The sequence below is a fragment of the Anopheles stephensi genome, chromosome 2 (assembly GCF_013141755.1).
Source record: "Anopheles stephensi strain Indian chromosome 2, UCI_ANSTEP_V1.0, whole genome shotgun sequence".
In the NCBI taxonomy this organism is placed as follows: Eukaryota; Metazoa; Arthropoda; class Insecta; order Diptera; family Culicidae; genus Anopheles; species Anopheles stephensi.
This window is the reverse complement of record NC_050202.1, coordinates 4,051,622-4,071,323: the sequence shown is the minus strand read 5'-3', so window position 1 is coordinate 4,071,323 and position 19,702 is coordinate 4,051,622. Positions and strand designations below refer to the sequence as shown.

The 19,702-nt window shown below is 43.5% G+C and overlaps 1 protein-coding gene across 3 annotated transcripts in view; it reads left to right on the top strand.

The window, feature by feature from the left end:
- Nucleotides 1–19,702, top strand: part of LOC118505846 (serine-rich adhesin for platelets) — a 59,056-nt gene that overhangs the window by 23,906 nt on the left and 15,448 nt on the right. For 2 of the 3 annotated variants that reach the window (XM_036042218.1, XM_036042217.1), the window contains exons 2-3: nucleotides 155–939; nucleotides 16,276–16,387. In XM_036042218.1, coding sequence (XP_035898111.1) covers nucleotides 16,276–16,387 — 112 coding nt within the window. In that variant the 5' untranslated portion in view covers nucleotides 155–939. Of the gene's footprint in view, nucleotides 1–154; nucleotides 940–15,224; nucleotides 15,243–16,275; nucleotides 16,388–19,702 lie in introns of those variants that run through there. The other variant, XM_036042219.1, reaches the window with a different exon arrangement.

Below are 19,702 nucleotides of genomic sequence, written 5' to 3'. Positions count from 1 at the left end.
GAGAAGCAGCTTTAAGGCGCCCCGAGTCGCGGTTTGCGGTTTTTCCTTCCATACTTAACGGCTACATCTTTTCATTTCTCTGCGCCCAACCAACCCCCTGCGTTTTCGGGACGGGTTTTTTCGTTTGGTGGGCTGTGTTGTTTCTTTATTATAGAAGAAGACAGTTAAAAACTAGCAGCAGAGTGAGTAGCGTGAGTGGTGGCTGTGGCAGTGTACCTCATACGCCACCTGGCAGATGCAGGCAGCAGCAAGCGATCGGATCAATAGCGGTGAAGTGTGAAATATCGGAAAGCCGAATGGAAAACGACGCCGGTGCCTGTCTGTGCTGCTCCTATCGAGGCCAACGGGAGTTTTAAGTGTGTGTGTGGTGGTCTGTGCACCTGTATTTGTGCATTGGTTTGTGTGCATAAGAGTGTTGCGGTTACGTTGCGCTTTTTCCGGCGTACCCGGCAGGCAGGGATGTGCATTCGCCTGAGGCACGGTGAAGGAAAAGTGTGTTGTGATTGTGAGTTTGGTGGTGAAAAATACTAAGTGTAATTGATAAATGTTGGCCTCCGGTAATGGAGGTGTAGTTACCCGTGTGGTGGAAAAACGCCCAATGAAAAACCACCCAGAATAATAGTGCTGAAGAACGTGTGTGGAGAGTGTGTGTTTATTTTTTTATTTTTTGTTCATTGTGTGTAATTTTTTATTTTTCGACCCGTTCTTTACGTGTTAGATTGTTGAAGTGAGAGCGAAAGAAGCAACGAGAAGAAGAAGTTTTTTTTATTGTTTTGGTATAATTTTCTGTAATCTACTACCGGTGGAATATTCTCAACGGTTAAGAACTGTGAAGAGTTGCGAGTGTGTGTGTGTGCGTGTATATGTTCGTGGCCCAAATCTGGTGGAGGCCGAAATAATTCTCACCCGAAAAGGAAGCAACAACATCAAACCGGCAAGGTAAGAATGTGATCTATTTTTTAACGCTTTAATTACTTAAAGGGGTTTCGTTTCGTAAGGAAATATGTGAATGTGAAATATTTTAATAAAAGCAATGAAAATAAAATCCCTCTTAATATGCCTTACTAATTAAGGTACGAACGGTTGCATTTGAATGGTTTGAAATACTGTAACGCACGTAACGCTCCGTAACGGCTGCACCCATTTAGACCTTCACGCTGGTTCCCCTTTTTTTATTTATAATTAACTGTTCGATTTGCTTTGATGGTTATCGAACAACAGAAGTAAGAAAAGAGATAAAAAAAAAAACAGTTTTCCACTTCATGTTACCTCATATCATATCAGGGTAGGGAAAATGATTAAAACTTTTCATTAGTTACATCAATCGAAAAAGGAAACAGAAAGGAAAAAAAGTTGAGGTGTGTATTGATTAATACGTTTAAAAGAACTTATGCAACTGCTTGCTTAATTTTATTTAGTGGGTTATTGTTAGAAAATTTAAAATAAATTAATTGCATTTAATGTCACTTATTACCTGTATCTGCAGCCTCAGATATTCCCAGAACCATGAATGCAATGTAAAATGTTTATTGTTCCCTTGTTTAGCCGGGCTTTTGAATGCCTTCGCTAAGGGTGTGGCTTTTTCGATGTTTGGAGGTTCGATGAGCAATCGCAACATTCTTTACGATTCATAGCAAGCCCATCATGCTTGATGCCGGCCCGTTGTAACATGCAGCTATTCGACCGAACCCCGGATGACAATCGAACGTCTGGTACGTGTGTGTGTGTGTGTGTGTGTGTGCGTATGTGGTTAATCACGCTTGTTTGTATCGTCGGCATTGTGTACCGATAATTTCCTCCTGGGGTAGGTCCATGTCACGAACGATGCACAACATCCCCCGTGTGCGAATGCAGCACCCAACACACTGAACGGTCGGTCCCCCGGAATGTATCTTGATGCAATCAACTGACTGGTTGTCGGTCCCGGGGGAGTGACCCTGGTGGTTGAGTGGAGAGGTGTGGCACAATGTTCTGAAACGATGATTGATTGTTGTGTGACGGTGGTGAGGGAGATATTCTTGATTCCAAAATTGAAGGGAGCTGTGGGGACTGGGTGTCCAAGCGAGGCATGTAGGTAGCATTGGACATGATAATAATAATCATTGGTCCCCGGAAGCTTGGAGAAGGAGAAAAATGCGGCGAAGAAGTAGTGATTGAAGTTGATCAGCATCAATTTGTCGGTGGAGGGCACAGTATCTGGTCAACATCAGCCGACAGCCTGAAGGTCGGAGTTGGTCAATATGTACAAGTGGAATCGACTACTTGAATGTTGGATGTTGGAATCAATCGTTAGTGGTAGAATACTAGGAGGAAGGGCCGGGACGCTGCCTAAGATTATTTTTTGATCTTCATGGGTTAATCGGATTTAGGGCAAGGTCAAGCATCTCGATATTTGTTGCTCATATGGAAATTATTCATTTATCATAGATCTCAAATGAAAGTTTAGATATCTCAATACAATTCGAAATTGAAAATTCCAAACCGTGAAACCTCAGAAATTTTTATAGAGGGTGAAACCTTCCAAGAAACTACACGCTTATGCAAATTGCATCCTGCATTCTATACTGCATTGTGTCGGCCGGTGGGTAGGGCTCCGTGAAGGTCACCGAAAACAAGTGTGAGAACCATCCACCCGGTGACACTGTTTCACCATCAAATTGGCAGACGTTTGCCGAGAGTCGTAAGCTTTCGGTGAACCAAACTCTCTGCCACCTTCAGGGCCATTCGCGCGGCCGGCCACAATGATGCAGTGCCGGTGACGGAGAAGATGTGCAACCGTGAAGGCGAACAACAGCCGGCATCATGCTTACGAAAGCCCAACGCTCGGCGAATTGGCGATCAGCTTGGGTTTGTGTCTGCATTTGGAATGCCGGCTTTCGACACCCCAGTCCGGGGTACTCGAATTGGCTCGAGGTCAAACCCGACCGGTCAGCGCGGTTGGCCAGTTGGCCATCGTGGTGGCGATGAGGTGTTGGGTTCTGCTTTCAGCAGCTTTCCGCTTCAACCGGTCCACTTTCCGGCTTGTCTTCGGTGCATAATTTTTCTTCGCTTTTCGTCAAAAGATGGCGAGGATGTGATCTGCTACTGCTGCACTGCTGGTAGTACACTTGGTGTGAGCAGCTGATGAAGGTGAAGTGGTATAGCGTAAATAAAGATAAGTTAAATTGTTCTTCAAACTGTCATCATCATTCTGGGCCGATATAAAGTATAGAAACTCTAAACCAGATAAACATAGTAGGAGAAGTTGCATCTACCAAAGCTCACCAAACTGATTCCTGAAGTTGAAGCGTAATTACACGATTGCTTCTCTCGTGCCGGTGGGTCAAGTAGGGGTGGTCATTAAAATGTTTCTCACTTGCCTTGAATTTGGTGCACTTATCTGTAGCGGTGTGCAACAACTTCACGCTGCGACATGCACCACCAGAGACTCGACACGACACACCATACAAAAATCTGCATCCCATTATGCATTATTGCAAGAAAGTCCTGAGCTGACATTCTGAATGAGTAGTTTGCTCTTTATGCAGCATTCGAATGAACGCTGGAGTGTGATAGGAGGGAGCGTCGTGGATGAAGAAGCAGGAGTATGTTTGTTAATTTCACGATTACACCCTGGGATAGCTGTTGCTGCTGCTATAGTAGGTCAAGTTGGGGGAACTGTTCATCCCTGGGCGTGTTGTTTTTATTTCAAAATGGCGTAATAACGTGATGCTTGCTCATTAAGAATGGCAGAAAGTAGTTCTCTCTGTGAGCAAGACTTCAGATTATCTTCACAGTTCGTTGCATGTCTAATGTAGGACAACCTGATGAGTTTTAGATAGTGAAATCGTTACAAATGGGCTGGCATACGCTTAGTCCGGAAGAGTAGCTACTAGCTAAAGGTCTTAAACTTTGTACTAAAAGACCCTTACTCATACATTGTAGGTCATCAGATATGATACATGAAAAGTGTCCAGCGCTGATGTAAAGTTGGGGACTCTTTCTCCTTCTTCCGTTGCTTGTTGTTTTAAGAGGCAATGAAGCAGATATGAGTCAATAATCTCCATTATCACATTTTTCTGTCAAACCTGGGTTGTAGCACCACGAGACAATTGCTTTATCATTCCGCCAAGATATCCGTTAGGCCAATCAAACCATTAAGATCTTGTAGCTCAACTGCAAAGCATACAATAGATTAACGCACTTCACCAGAAGAAGAACACCGCATTAGCGATGCAGCTCATGACTCATGGGATGCAAATTGCTATGTGCGTAATGAACCCAATCACTCCACGTTTACTCGGCCGCCATCTTCGTCTCTCGCGTATCAAGAAGTCAATAGCAATCAAGGCACAAAAAAAACAGGGCTGTGCAAATTGTAGTGCAGTGGGCCAGAGCCCGCCTAACAGTGTCTGGTGGGGACCTTCTTTGCATTTTCTCACGGAACACATATTTTCTTCTTTGTCGATTATCGCGAACCCAGCTCACGCCCTCACACCGGCGACAGATCGGGGCGAGGCATACACATGTCGGTGCGTGTCGGGTGCGTACCATTGTCGGTCAACGGAATGTAGATATTAAGACAAAAGCATCGGCAACATATAAGCTCCACCATGTTTCTTCGAAGCGTTGGGAGTGTTTGCGTTTATGTGCGTGTGTGAGCGAGTGTGTGTTGCATTATCATGCTCGGTTGTGCAACCGGGAACTGAGCAAGAGCAAGAACAACTAGCCACCAGACCCGGTCCCATTGCCAATCGCACCTTGAAACGATGTGCGGAGTGACAGAGCAATTATTCGATCATTATTTCCTGGGGCTTGGCAATTTAGCCTGGGACCGGGGTTTATGCTACACCACGGTCAGTGGTCGATTTATTTCGTCATGGTCCATCATACCGCTGTGTTCGTGTTCTCAGTCACGCATGTGTGTGTGGCTGTGTTCGAAAGAGAACTGGAAACACTTTTCCATTCGTGTGCCGCACTAGTCGCGTTGTACCGTGGCCAGAAGGAAAAACTTCAAGGTCGTTCCGCCTTGGTGGGGTTCGTTTCGGTCGGGCCGGGAAATGGGTACGTTGTACCCGACGCAATAAAGCCACACGAACGACTATATGTATGAGTGTGTTTGTATGTTGGAAACCGAGAACAACCATTAAGGCACAAGGAACAAACTCACAAAAACTGAAATCAACTCACTCAAAACGCTCTAATCTGGTGAGTTGAAAGGTTTTTCCGCCTCAGTTTTATTGTGCCGGAGTTATGTGTGGAACTGATTCTGTTTTCCCCCCCGGGTTCGTTTCGGGAGCATTGTTCGGCGTCCCGTCCCAACCAGCCGGTGTGCAATTGTTACGGTGCGAGATTAAAGGAAAAGAAGTATAAAACAGTCGGGCGCTCAGGAAGTGGTCGATAGGTAGAATATTATTTTTCGATTTTCAAGCCTGGCCTACCTTACGGGAACACGAATTTAGCCCGGTAAATGGTGCTCTCGTGAACGGAAGTGAGTCGCAGAATTTTTTGGTGTGCGGTGTACAATATTGGGCCGGATTTTTTTTTTTTGGTTAGTTTCAGTGGTCGGCAAACATCTTATAGTAAAGAGACATCCTGAATTATTGGGTTTTTGAAACTAACGTTGCACAAATTTAGATCAGATTTCACCCGGATCGCCTCCTCGTATGCAGCTGGATTGACTGCCCCTTGTAGTTGTGGGGTGAATTTAATAATAGGCATCGGATAACATTAAAAAGATCACTCGTAGCAGAAAATCACTGTAAAATAAGCAAAAAGCCACCGACTTTGCCGACCACTGACATAAGCCGGATGTGTTGGGTGAAGGCCTAGAAGTGTTTCCCTGTTTCGAGCAACACATCCAACATCGGTACATGACAGGAACGAAATGGAATTGTCAAAATGGAAGAACGAAACAGCCCAACACAACCGAAATTCCGCAATGACTTTCGATTTCGTGTTGGGAAAATTGATTGGAACGTAAAGCAACAGGTACCAGAGCGCGCCTGGTGGAAAATGGCGGCCTTATGGGGTTGATGCCGTTCTGTTTTGATGATTCATTAATTTTAAGATTTAAGCTCTTATCGTAAATTATAACCCAGTGTAAGAACGATTCCACGGCCACAGCGCTTAGTGTCCGATTCCCGGCGTGGTGTTACGGCGGCCTTTTCCTCGTGCAAAGTAAATACCATAAAGTGGAAACTATATTCACGTAATTCACCACACTCTCTCGGTTCACTTCCTTCTCGTTCGCAAAATGTGCTCGCTTTACGCTCTATTTCCTATCGAGCAGTGTTCGGAGTGTCCAATAAAGCTGGACACACTGCTTTTCACACCTCGCGCAACGAGTGGTCCGTGACGAATTTCGGCAGTCAAACACTCAATCAGCTTAAATCGATCCTCATCACCCTTTTACGCATACCGTTCTTTGCTGTAACTGTATGTGTTGGACGTTTTTCGTCACGAATCCATTGAGCGACTACCTGGGGGGAGTACTACTCGATTTGCAATGACGTACGCGCGAGCCTCATTTGCTGTAACTATCTTAATCTCGCGATCTTACGATGGCGGTAAGCTCTGCGGTGCATGATGATGATGATGATCATTATGGATGATGGGAGCGAGTGGGTTGGAGTGGGTTTTTGCTATCCTTTCCTTTTTCCGCCAAGCCAAAAAAAAAGGCTTAACTTTTGGGCGGTTAAACGAAATTTCACGGCTTTCTACACGAACCTTTCTCCCTCGATCGTTCGCTGCACTAATCAATGTGCAGAAGAAAAGAAAAACAGTTTTACCGAGGCTTGATAGCAGCTGCGTATTGCACACCTTGGGGAGTTATTTCTAATGCCAATGTGAGGTTTACAGCGAGACGGCTTTGCCAGTGCACGCAAATATCAATGGTGCCTCATTTCCTACTCCACAACATTCAAGACACTTGTTTACTTTCTTTAGCTCGGCCTTATCGAGGTATCGGATGGTTTGATTATTTAAAATATACTGCATACACACGGACATTGCTCATTTCGCAATTATGTTCGGAAAATTATGTACGGAGCCAATCAATGAAAGTGATGACTGGGTCCGCCCCCCCCCCCCATCTCCCCCCATTTCAGGAAGGTTTCCGCAATTGGTGAGGTACGAATAATCAAATCAATCCAAACTCTAGATGTTTCTGTGCGGTCAAAATATTGCCTCAATTTGTTATGTGAAATCATCACGATAAGAAACATTTTCTTTGTGGAATGGAGTACCTTGGCAATTTGCAATTGACAGCTGTGTGCAGTGAGTTTGAATGCACTACAGCGTTGAAAGTGTGTTTGTTGTTGCGTTAAAAAATATTATTCTTTGGCGAAATTGCAATGAAATGAGATTGCTAATGGTTTGATACTTCCGGAAAGCGAGTAAGCATTCGGATGTACTCTATCTAATAAAAAGAACAAGCCCTTAGTTATGATGTTCAGTGGATTATATTAAGAAAAATTAGATGGTACATTTGGTTAGAGCATTAGAGATCGCAAATGTTACAGTAATCTTGCTATAAAATGTACGTACTGTTGCTATAAATTGGATACCAAATGTCGAAATAAGTGACATGGTTCATCTAATCCTTATATTTTATCTCCATTTTAGTAATTGCTGGTGCTTCCAACATTGGATAGAAGTTGTTCCTTAAAGATGGAAATTCTTTAAAACTTGGATATACCTAAGCTGCACATGTTGTTTGTATAGCTACTTTGAAAAGATCGCTAATGCTTCTACGATATTCATCAACACTCCAGTTGAGAGGCGTTTACAGTGTTTGGTTCCTGAGTTCTGTCTAGATGCTCAGCAGAAATGTCACAATTACTTATCTATTTGACATTAAACCCAGATATCCTACGTCACTACATGAATTTATTTTTTTACTGGACAATTATACTCCTTGTCTCTAATCCTCCCAACCATTATTTCATTATCAGTGTAACAACTATAATTAAATCTAATCTAATAATAGAATAAAGTGTCCCCTATACCATATTCTATCGCATATCGCAAAAAAAAACCGGTTCCAATTTCTTACCTCGCGGTTGTTGTTCATCACCGTTAATCGTCGCTTTCACCGTTTGTGGCACAAGACGGACGAACCGAGTGTGTAGCCACATCCGACCGAGTGAAGCCGTAGGTCAAGCGATGTTTGCCGGTGCAGCAGCTGATTGCAGGGGCGCGCGCATGTCCCACAAGCCGAACGCCTCGATGCCTGCAGTGCGTGTGCAAGATGCATTCGTTCGATAGCCGCTCGACGTTGGTTTCCCTTCGTTAGGCGGGATCCCTGTCGATGGGAGGTTAGTCCGGTGAGCGGTCTAGACCGCTTAATTGGCGCCATCTGCCGGCTAGACTGCGTGCGGCATGTGTGGTGTGCTGGAACGCAAAGACAAAGCCGGACATGAACCGGAGTCCGGGCGCTGGTATGATATGGGAAAAAAGGAAGAAAACTGTGTTTAGGATGGTACGAGCAAAGGCGAGCGCCGATAGGTTTGCTCGAAGGGAGCCAGAAACGCCTCACTCGCGAAGGAATGAAAGAGGTTCATCAAAAATGCGAATCAGTCACGTTCATAATTCGACCGAACCGGACTAGTATACGGAGGGGGGATTGCTATAGTCAGCTGGAGCTATTTGGGAAAGCACCCAGCTAGCCAGCCAGCCAGCCGGCCAGGCCAGTTGGCGATGGCGTATGATCTGTATCAAAGTTCAGCGCCTACAAACGTTGGCAAGAAGACGGAGCAGGAGAAGAAGGCTCCAAAGTGAAAGCCACCTACCAAAGATGTAGTTCTCTTACCTCTCTCCGTTCAACCCACTGCTAGTTGCTGCAGAGGGCGAACACAAACGAATCGATTGATCGCGAAACTGTCGAAGAAGAAAGACACAACGTGCAGCGAGAAGCTGCCGAACAAGATTGGGCCTTGTGGGGCGCCTACCCCCCCCCCCCCTCCCCCCGGACGGAACTGACCACCAAAATAGCCCTCGTTGCTCGTGCGCGTCTATTGCGAGCTTTATTAATTGACCTAATTTAATCAACAAAACTTCACCACGGGTCAATGTTGGCCGTGATGCAGCGTGTGTTCCTGCACGCGGCCTGCTTAAATTGGACGAGAACTCTATATTGAGTGAAATGAATCGAACATTAATACGCACCCGGGATCGGAGTGAGTGGTGGTGGTGGTGGTTGTGGAGTGAATGTTTTTGTTTTGCTTTCGGGGAAACTGGTTCGTCCTGGACACGGTTTCCCGTCCCGCGTCACTAAAGTGAGCGTAATTTGGATGTCGCTTACAGCTCAGTTTTGTGGGTCATTTGGTTTTGGAGGAAGCAACAAAAAAAAGCCAACTAAAAGAAAAATGGTTGTATGACATCATTTTGGCACTGAAAGCGGGTTAGCTCTCGGGAGCCTTTTAAGGGTAGTGAATGAGTTAACGATTTATATAAATAACGATGCTGCATAATACAGCTGGTGGAGCTTTTTTTTTTTTGTTTGTCGCAGGATTAAGCTGTGTGAAGTGTTACTTTCAGTTCTTCTTATGCCTGAATATTTAGATTAATTATTTGGACCACATTACTTAAAAAAATAATTTGTTTGTAATGTTTAGTTCACTGAAAAGATTTTATACATTTATCGCTCGGTGAGACGAACATTAAATGGAATAAATATTAGAAAAAGAGAGTTATTTATTTTGACCAGCTTATCACTTCTATTGTCTGAAGCTGTACACCTTCTAACGACTGCTTAGTCGGGCTGGTCAAACAGTAGCTTCAGTAACGCTTAGATACTCTGCACTGTTTCGAACCTCTAACCTGGGTTCAAATCTCGGCTGTGTGAACGAAAGTCCGGTACATGCAGGAGTGTTTTATAGTGGTGGGCTATGGCTAATAAATGATAGATCAATTAAGCTGTTCTCAAGTCTGTTCATTTTAAAATAAAAATGTTTAAAGTAGAATATCTAGTATACCCTTTAACAATAATCTGCAAACATAAAAGTAACGTGTGAATTCGAACACATCATCATCATCATTATTAATTAGCATACGCTTTTATTCAAAACAACCATGTCCCAATCAATGTTTCTTCACATTGATAAAATAACTCACCTCCAGCATCAAACCGCCGCGCACGCTTTTGTTAAAAACCCTATTAAGCTCCCACTCTCGGGAAGGTGTGTGTAAGATGGCGCAGAAAATGTTCGATTTGCTATGCCTTCTACCGTTTTGCTGCACCCGAAAGCGTTGCATCGAATGGGTAAGATTTCTTCACGATCATCACACGGCAGATCACCATCACCACATTACTGCATCACACATTGCACACGAGGTGTTTAAGAGACCTGGCCCTGGTGGGCGGTAGATTCACCAACTCCTCGCACATTCCTTCTCTCGCCGCCCACGATTTCGCTTTCGTGCATGGTGGTGGTAGTGAATTTAACCCGATGGAAACTGAAATTAAACTCTCCTTCATTCATCATACGGCACACATTCGCGTAACGACAATCCGTTGCCGCCGTGCTGCGATCGTTCAAGAGCGATGGAATTCATAATCGGAACGCAATCAAGCGAACAAACGGATCGCGATCAGTCGCTTTCGAACTTGAAAGGCTCCTCGTCCACTGGAGTCTGTGTGGTTGCAGAAGGAGAGGTGTCTGAGTGTGGTGGGTTGATTTTCAATTTCGCATACGGGCGACTTAGATCGTTAAAGAGGCGGCTTGGACAACTGAACTGAGTACTGTGTTGAGCATCCATTTTCTTTGCCCTCAATATAAGGGTCCTTGTACATGGTGTACTATTTGCAAGAACTTCTCCAAGCTATAGCGTTTTATTCGAGTACTTATTAAATCTCAACTGCTTTTGTTGTTATTCACCTGCACTTCACTTAATCCCATAATAGGATTCTGTTTCCCAAGGAAGAAAATCAGTAACATAACATTTGCCACAACCTTACGAAACCACTTTTCGAAGTTGACAAGTTATTAGCTCCTCCAACTTCAACTTTTAGGCTTGCGGTAGTGTTAACCGTTCACAGCACCCAAGCGCCTTCAGCCTCGGGTAGTGTTTGTTCGGCTTCCCGGTTAGATCAAGCTGTAGCCTTCCTCGCCGTTTTGCCGTGCCCTCTACGCCGCGTGGTGATCCACCGACATGTCTGCGGGGCGTCAGCAATAAATAAGGTGGAACAGCACCACAGTGCTTCAAGGGTTCGGCTCACTGCCAGGCTACACCTGATCGCAAAGAAAGAATTGTGAATCATACTCCGTACCCGCCGGTATTACATGTCCGTTCTCCGTTCCGTTTCGCGACGTACATGCGGGTATGGCGCGCAATTCGTTAAGCCCGCGTACAGTGACTACGGTAATAGCGCTAAATCCTCACCGTTGTCTAGCGAGCGATTCTCGCGTACACTTCCCGATCGCTAGAGCGGGTTTTTTTGCGTAATAGCTACAGGCTCACCAAGCAAAGTTGCTTCTATTTCGCCGTTTTTTCTTCCCCAAAACATCCTTTTTCAATGTACTGCAGTTTCGTGCTGTTTTTGCTTAAATCTCGTTGCACTGCATGCAGTGCAAGATAACGGAACTCGTTCATCGTCCACGAGCAAAATATGTTGGGAACGGGATTAGCATGTTTTTATTATATCTTCCTGTATTCGTTTGGGACGTCTGATCTGCTCCGTGGCTCCCTTCGGGACGATAAAACTAGTTTCCCGAGTGTACACTTTCGATTTTAATACTTTTTTTGGACGATAAAATTGCTGCTTTGCTGCTCTCGTGGTGGAGTTATGGAGTTTTGTTAAAAGTTTTTCAGAGACGATAGAGAAAGCTTGCTCTAGTCTTTTATGTGTGATTAATTGCTCATGTTTAATATGCTTATTAGTGTTTATTGTGAAATATTGTGTGGAATACTTGGTTTGATAAATGTCTCTTATTTAACTGGATCCATTTGTTTTCCATCTGTTGTATGTTTCTCCTTCTTATGATTTTCTTCTTTAATGTGTAGCTTCTCCATGTTATTTTCCAGTCTTGGTATTAAATTCTTCAATCTCTATATTACATTAGCCTTTTTTATTATTTATATTATTTTATTTATGACTTGAGTAACTTGTATGATAATATCTGTTACATTCCAAGATAGAGCCAATTCTACACAAAAACCTGATATAATATTAAGTCTACATTAAAGCTAGCAATTTCAAAACCTGAACAGCGAATTTCCTTCCCTTACGACTCCTAGGAGCATTATTCAACATTCAACTGAAGCACGAAAGATCAATAAAATGGTCGCTTCCTTATTTGAAATATCATTCCCGTGCACGTTCCTCCACACTCGCTCGTAGAAACGGTCCCTTTTCCCTCTAGTTATGGCATCAAATGGCGCTATGGCATTAGGCTTCCGTCCGGCTCGGACGATGCAACGAAGGTCCGTCCTCCCACCGAGAAGCAAAAAAAAAACGCGGAGGTTTATTTATCTATTTTTGAACGCGAAACGCGAAAAAAAAGGTTAAACGAAAGAGAAAACGCGACTGCATTGGGGCCGTTGTGACGTACATTACACAATACCATCCAGCGCGCTGAACGCTGCAGAGCCGTGGATATGGAGTAGAAGTTGCAGCGCAGCCCACCGTTGGGTTAGAGAGTTTCGTTGTACCGATCGAGCCATCGAAGGTGTGTTTTGCCTATAAGATCGGTGCCGTTGGAAGTAAAGGTTAATTTCATTACACGAATGAAAACCGTTTGGTACCGGTATGGAAAGATTTCTCATGTCTCATGCCACACTTCAGTATCCCGCTCCCTTGCTCGTCGGTTTGCGTTAGATGATAAATTACCCTTGCACTAAGTAGTGCATGGCCGGAGCGAAATGGCGAGTGGCAATACTTCCTAGCACGTTTAGCCAAGCGGGGGGGCCTAGGGCTGGAGTGCAATGGAGCGCATAACCGGTAGAAGCCTGGAGCAGCAATAGCGTTCCAGCGTTAGGGCGAGGACTAGACAACAGTTAACAACTGGCGCCATCTTGGTGAAAGGTCAAACCATGGTGGAGATGTAATAGTTGTCGCTTTCGTAAATTGATTCCCCAGGAACATTCCGCATCGGCGTAAATGGGCGCTGCTAATCGGACGCTGAAGGATGGATATGGAATTACTTTTTTTTTGCAGCAGGAAGCGCTCGTGTTGCGGTTGATGGAATTTCTGTAATGTGGTTGATAAAGGTAGCTCGGAGATTACTTACTTTTTAGCCGTTACTGTGTTAGTCGAAGTGAAGTTGAAGAGTTTATCTACGATGCGCGATTCGTTTTCCGTGCTCCTAAGATATTGTATTTATATCTTAGTTCCCACTGTAGCATCCAAGTTTCTAGCTTAAAAGACAGAAAATTCTTACAAATGCTGGATATATCTTAATTTGGTGATTTCGCTTAGTGACAATCTCTTGGATAGCAAAGGTCCTCTCGAAACTTGTATTGCCTGCAAATAGACGCAGCTACATCAACGTTAGTACTTCCTCTCAATTTAGGTCTACTACACCTCTTCTGTACATGTCTATGGTCTAAAAGGAATTTACGGACCAAGTCTTCTGATGTCATGTTCATGATGTGAAGAGGCCATCGGAGTCTGGCATGAGGATCTGCATAACAGTGTTGCGGCAGACCCAGTGTAGCGACAGAGCTTATCTTCCACACATACGGCGCCAAAAATCCTTTCTAAACATCGTCTCTTCCGACGCTACTCAAAGTTTGCGTTTGTTGTTGCATTTTCGTTTGGACATAGTCCATGTCTCAGAATGGTCGTATCTGGGGCTAAGAGTATAAAACCGAATGGGAGTGTCTGGGTCTATGAATATCCATGTGTTATGGTTGACATTGGAGAGGTATTCTCAGATATTGGCACTCCTTTTTTACTTGCATATCCCATATTACATTTTCCATCTGCTCTAACATGTGTTCTTTTAATCTAATTAGTTTGCGAATTGCAACACACATCCCATTCAAAACAGCACCACAATAATGACATGCATTTGCCCATTGTTCCGAAGGTCTTTAAATATGTTATGAATTTTAATGCACCCATTACACATCTCTCTTCATCTGTTTTTTTGTTTGTTGTTATGCCATTAACATTGCTTTGTTTTCAACACACCATCCACCTTACCGATTCTTCTGTTTGTCTTTTTGTTTTGCAATTTCGCGTTATCGGCCGTCTGTGCCAATCTGCGCGCATCAAATCGATACGTTTGCCATTTTCTAACAATTAAATGTAATGGCGAGAGCGTTGTTAAGGCTCAGTTAACAATCGGATTAATTTAAATCATCACCACCAGATTGGCACATGATGCTGTGGGTGGGTTGTGGGTTGAGCTGGGTGCACGCGAATCATTGCTGGAAGCAAAAACCGATGCGAGCATTTTTGCCCACCGCCGCTCTCGCAGCACCTTGTTAGCCTTGGAAATGTAGAGCCAACGAGCACGATATGAATGGTGTCGGTTTCACTCTTTTAGCGGCGTGCCAGAAAGGAAAGAAAAACGCATGATGAGCGGCACTACCACAAAACCATCAAGCGCCATCCGCTTGCTTTGGTGGAAGTGTGAGCCTAAGCGCAAAAAAAAAATCATATGATGTGCGTGCAGCGAAAAGCACACTAAATATAATAAGAAAAAGGCTCGAGCGGCGGGTGCAAACTGGAGCGGAAAACCATCGTTACCTACTGATCCAGCCACCAGCCAGTCACCACCACCTTGGCTTGGATTGGTGGCTCATTTCACTGTCAATAGTGTGCTGCTTTCCCAGCGATTTCCGCTGACGGAATGCATGTATTACCTCATTTTTCATATCGCGACCGAAAATCGGGAAATTGCTAGCTAAAAAAAGTACAAACCGTTGTTGCTTGTTTCAACCACACATCAAGACACACATTTATGATAACATATTAATTTTTGGTTGTTTTCTTCCTTTTTCCTCTTTCTTTACAGGTAACCAAAACTCACCTGTGCAGGCAAAGGAATCGAATCAACTGACTGTCAACAAACCGGGTTGAAACGCAGATCACGAACACACATTTAATCACAATTGTATCCCCCATTTCCTTCTGTTTTGTGTAAACACGTTGTTTTTTCCCCCTGTTCCGATTTTTCCTTCACTTTTCACACATCACTATTCTGATTGGCGGTGGTAGTAGATTGATTGAAAACCTGGATATTGTGTGTACTTTTCTATTTCTCTTTCTCTAACCCTTCTCTTTACATGCTTCTGTGTTCAAAACTCGATGCGTGAGTACTTAAACAATCCAAAAACGTTCTAGTTTAAATTCTGATTTCGTTCTCCTTTCTAAATTGAGAATTGTTAACTAACTTTTAGTGTATTTGTTTTATTTTTCTGTTTCGATAATTGCTTTTGTTTCAAATTCGTATTCTTTTTTATTATCAATGCGTACATATTGGCTTCTTAATGTTAAATTACATTTTTCATATGTTACTGGTTACTTTTGAGAAGAAATCCGATTTTTATATTTTTGTTTTGGGAATGATTTTTTTTCTGTTTAGAACATTAAAGCACCAACTGCTTAAAAGATTTGTTTTTCCGTATGTTTTCTTATCAACTCAAAGTCCATTATGCCATTTCTTATCTCTTTGTTAGAATTTTTCCTTTTTGTCCTCTCTGGTTTTTTTTTGCTTCGTTAATGCTGTCAGATATGACGGATCTGCGTGTGTACAGAAACAAAGAACTACATTCCAAAGCACACAAGCACGTTATCACCGATTGCATTTCCTTGTTCCGTTTTAGTGACACATTGCGCATTACACTTCTCCAACCGTCCTGACGCACCCATCATAGCAGAGTAGCAGCAGCAGCAGCAAGGTTCTTTCCGCGTACGCGAGTTTCGAGTTGTGACAGTAAGATGCCTTACCCGCCGAGAGCATTAACTCTTTCTCATATCAATAAACTGCAGCACGACGTCTGAATGCTACGTCTCTTTCGGAATTGTTTTGGCCTCTGCTCGTGGCGAAAAGAACCTTGCCCTGACAATCAGACTGCTATGGTCTGACTGCTGCTGCACCCTTCCTAAACGGGATTCGTCGTTCTAAATTGACCTTATCAATCAGTCCCGACTGCATGCCGTTGCACTTCCTTCCAAACCCCCGGTTACGCTTTATTGTGCATGATATTATTCTCAAACAACAAGCACACACGCGCACGCACGCGTTACTTGTTCTTTCTTACGTTCGGTTGGCAAACTAGAGATTCTATCGTGCTTTGCTCAGTATTTAGTGTTTTGACTGATTTTCAATCTTTCTTTCTCAGATGTCTGCGGGTTTGATGTCATGTGTGCGCGAAAATTCGCCACCGTTGGATAATGCACCGGCGGCACAAGTGCAGGACATTCCGATTACGATCACCACACCGGAAACAGCAGGTAAGTTTGTTTGCTTTCTGTGCAATTTAATTAGGCTGAGAATATTGAACAAAATAAATAATATTGAGGTACCTATTGCCAAACTCGAGTGTTGGAGAAAAGCTCTTTAAAACGAAAAATCGGAATGAAAGCCTTTCCGAACGGTCATTGGACCATTAGACAGCACAAGAAGCTTAAAAACTTAAACTCTGTGCATGTGCGTAGCCCAATAAATAAAAATGATTACAAAATCTTCCTTCAGCTTAAGGCTACGAAAAATATAGATCAGTTATTTTAGATTTCAGTGATATCTAATGTAAAACTTAAAGGAATATAATAATTTCAAACGGATAAATCAGTTCAAAAATATTTTTTTTTATTCATAAAGAACGGCCTGGCCGTATTGCTAGTTCAAAAATATTGATTTGATAAATTTCAGAATAGCCTTACAGTAGTAAAATAGCCAGATAGCTCGCTGTGGGAATTTTCGCGCCTTTATTGGAGAGACTTCGGTTATAAAATGGCAAATGAGGGGATAGATACTCAGGTTTAAAGTCAACAGTAACGAAAAAAATGTTTAAGGAAGGCACGTATACTCTAATAATCAAATTTTTGGAAATACTTTTGACACTGCTCAGAAAATTAATTATCAATCAGAAAATAATCCAAACACGGTTAAAATTATAAACATCTTAAAGAAAATATGTCCAAAAGCTCCAAGACACTACTCACTGTGCAATACGTTCATGCTGCTTCTGCAAGCAAATCGAGCTGTTGTGCTTTTGAAAAGCAAAGCTACGTTTGAGTTGGTGTGCTGCGGGTTGCATAGCTTGAGGGGTATAAGCTTGCTGCTCGAATAGCGGCACGCGCCTGCTTTCGAGCTACGTACACAGCTTCTCAACAAATGATCTTCAAGATGATCGCTATTTAAAACGTTTTATTCAATAGTTATTATTTATTCTGCTGCTAATTTTTATAAATTTTAAAGCTTTAATTATAAATTATGTGAGCCTGGAAAAAATCTCTCTTTCTCTTTTTTACCTAACGACCTCTTAATAAGGTCATGTCTGCAATTTCTGGCTTACTAGACCTAATGACCACGTAGTTGGATAGTCAGATAGAACCGGATGGGATTTGGACCTTGGATCTGCCGTATGAAGGCTGGCACCACTTTTCGTATCTTCTACCGGACCGCCCCGATGTAAAAAAATTAATTAAATTTAAATTGTAAAAATCAATAATTACGAGAAGCGAAAGCGATTAGGTGTACGGAGTTAATATTTTCAACAGCACTCACCGAAATGAATTTTCCTCTAATCTAATCATTTTAGTCGTTTTTCTCAACAAATTGCACACCTGCGTCACTCAACCGAAACAAGTTTTGTATTTTCAACACCCTTGTTTTTAAGTGCTCGGTTGGACACTTGTTATTGCTTCGCCCCTTAACTGCGTATGTGAAATATCAATTTTTCCTATCATGTCCTTACGGCCTTCAAAACCCCCCCATCCCATTGGACCGAAGCCGTAGTAAATGTACTGCTGGTACGTCTTCTATTTCGCACACTGGTTTTACATGCGTAGTGTGCGGTTGCTTTCGTCATTGCCAAAGACCGCCAGCCAATGCTGCAATAGCTAGAGTGTGTACGGCAACGGCAACTTTAACAGTAACAACAGCGTCGGTATAGCTTTACGGCGCCGAACATATGAACCACACATGGGGCGAATCATACCAACACAAAAGGCACAATCGAAAAGTACACGTCTAAAAAAGGCAACAAAACAACGTGCAGTAAAATTAATCAGCACGTGCACAAGAAGCAGCGTTCGTAGCAAGTGGAGCAGTTTTCAATTGAACAAAATCTCAGGTACCGCCCTCAGGTAAAATTCGGCCGAGTCTAAGCAGCTTTTTTAAAGGAGCTCGGATGCCTTAAATGGTGTAAGGGGGAACGCTGTACTAGGTACACCCGAAATGAGCCACCGAAAAGATGGTTTTGGGGAGCAACTGTGGAGGAATTGCGGCGATGGAGTACGTACGCATCGATGTTAAACGGCCGATTTTGAGCACTGACGCGCGCACACTCTCAAGACGGATGCCGCAATCCGTCTAACGGTTCTGCTACGTTTACGATACGCGTATTTAAACTGACGCAGTTGTGTTTTGTGGCTTTGCCTTTCTTCCCTTGATTCGTCTAGCATTGGGTTTTGTTTGGCCTTTTTTTTGCTTCGGAGGTTCGTGTGTTGGGAGTCATTGAAGTCTCCTGTGGACCGCCGAAACGTGTGGCGAAGGAATTTCGCTATGTGCTAAACAAAATGGGAAGATAAAAATAAAAATGTGTGATGGATGGTGGGAGAAAAACAATCGGAAAACATCCAAAACACAAAACTAGATCAAAGCTGGATAGTTTTATTGGACACTCTTGGAGAAGAGATAAGAGAAACAAGGGAGAAGGAAACCCATTCGAAAGAGTGATTAACAGATGTGGAGCAAAAGGTGCTAACCAAAGTAGTAAAGTCGCGCTGGACTAGCCAAGGTTGACACAGTTGGTCAGTCGAACCAGGCTTATACGTCGCCCTATGGGTCAAAGCATTTCCACCACAACATCCGGTTTGTATGCTGGGGATGCCTACAATCTCAGACATATAATGATCACAAACACCGTCGCTGTCATGTTCGGGCTTTGATCGTTTCGATTACGTCAGTGCAACAAGCATAATCGCAGGCGTTATGCGCTAAACTTGAACCGGAAGCGAACCTGCGTGTACGCGTGTACGTCCGTTGCGTGCGTGTGTGATAAGACTTTCCCAGCCAGTGACCCACACGGTCACCGAGCTTTCCCTGGGAGTTTGGATTTTTTTCAAATTACCCCCAAAGATAGAAAAGAATCAATAGATTTTGGTGTGAACGTCCGCCGACTTCGTGGAAAGTGAGAAGCTCGCGTCGATTTTGACGTCCACGAGAGGAAGACGATCGGGTCCAGGAAGAGGGCGATGGAAAACGAGAGTTTTGCTCTTGAGTGGCGCAAATCATCGCTTCACCGTCCCGCGTGCGCTGCCAACCTTCCATCGGCCTTAAGATGGTCTCCTTAAATGAGGGTGTGTAATTATTTGGATCTTAATGGCCGGACAGAGTCGGGGTTTGCATGTGCTCGTTGCTTTCTGCTCCTTCGCTGCAGAGATGCAGCTACAGCCTGTTTTTGGTTAGCTGTTTGATTTTGAATGCTTTTAAAACCTCACCATAACCGCACGGCTGTCAGTTGGGTTTTTGTTTGCTTATCACACCTTTTCTAGCTCATTGCTATCGATCGAATCGATCGAACAGCGGCAGCACCACCAATC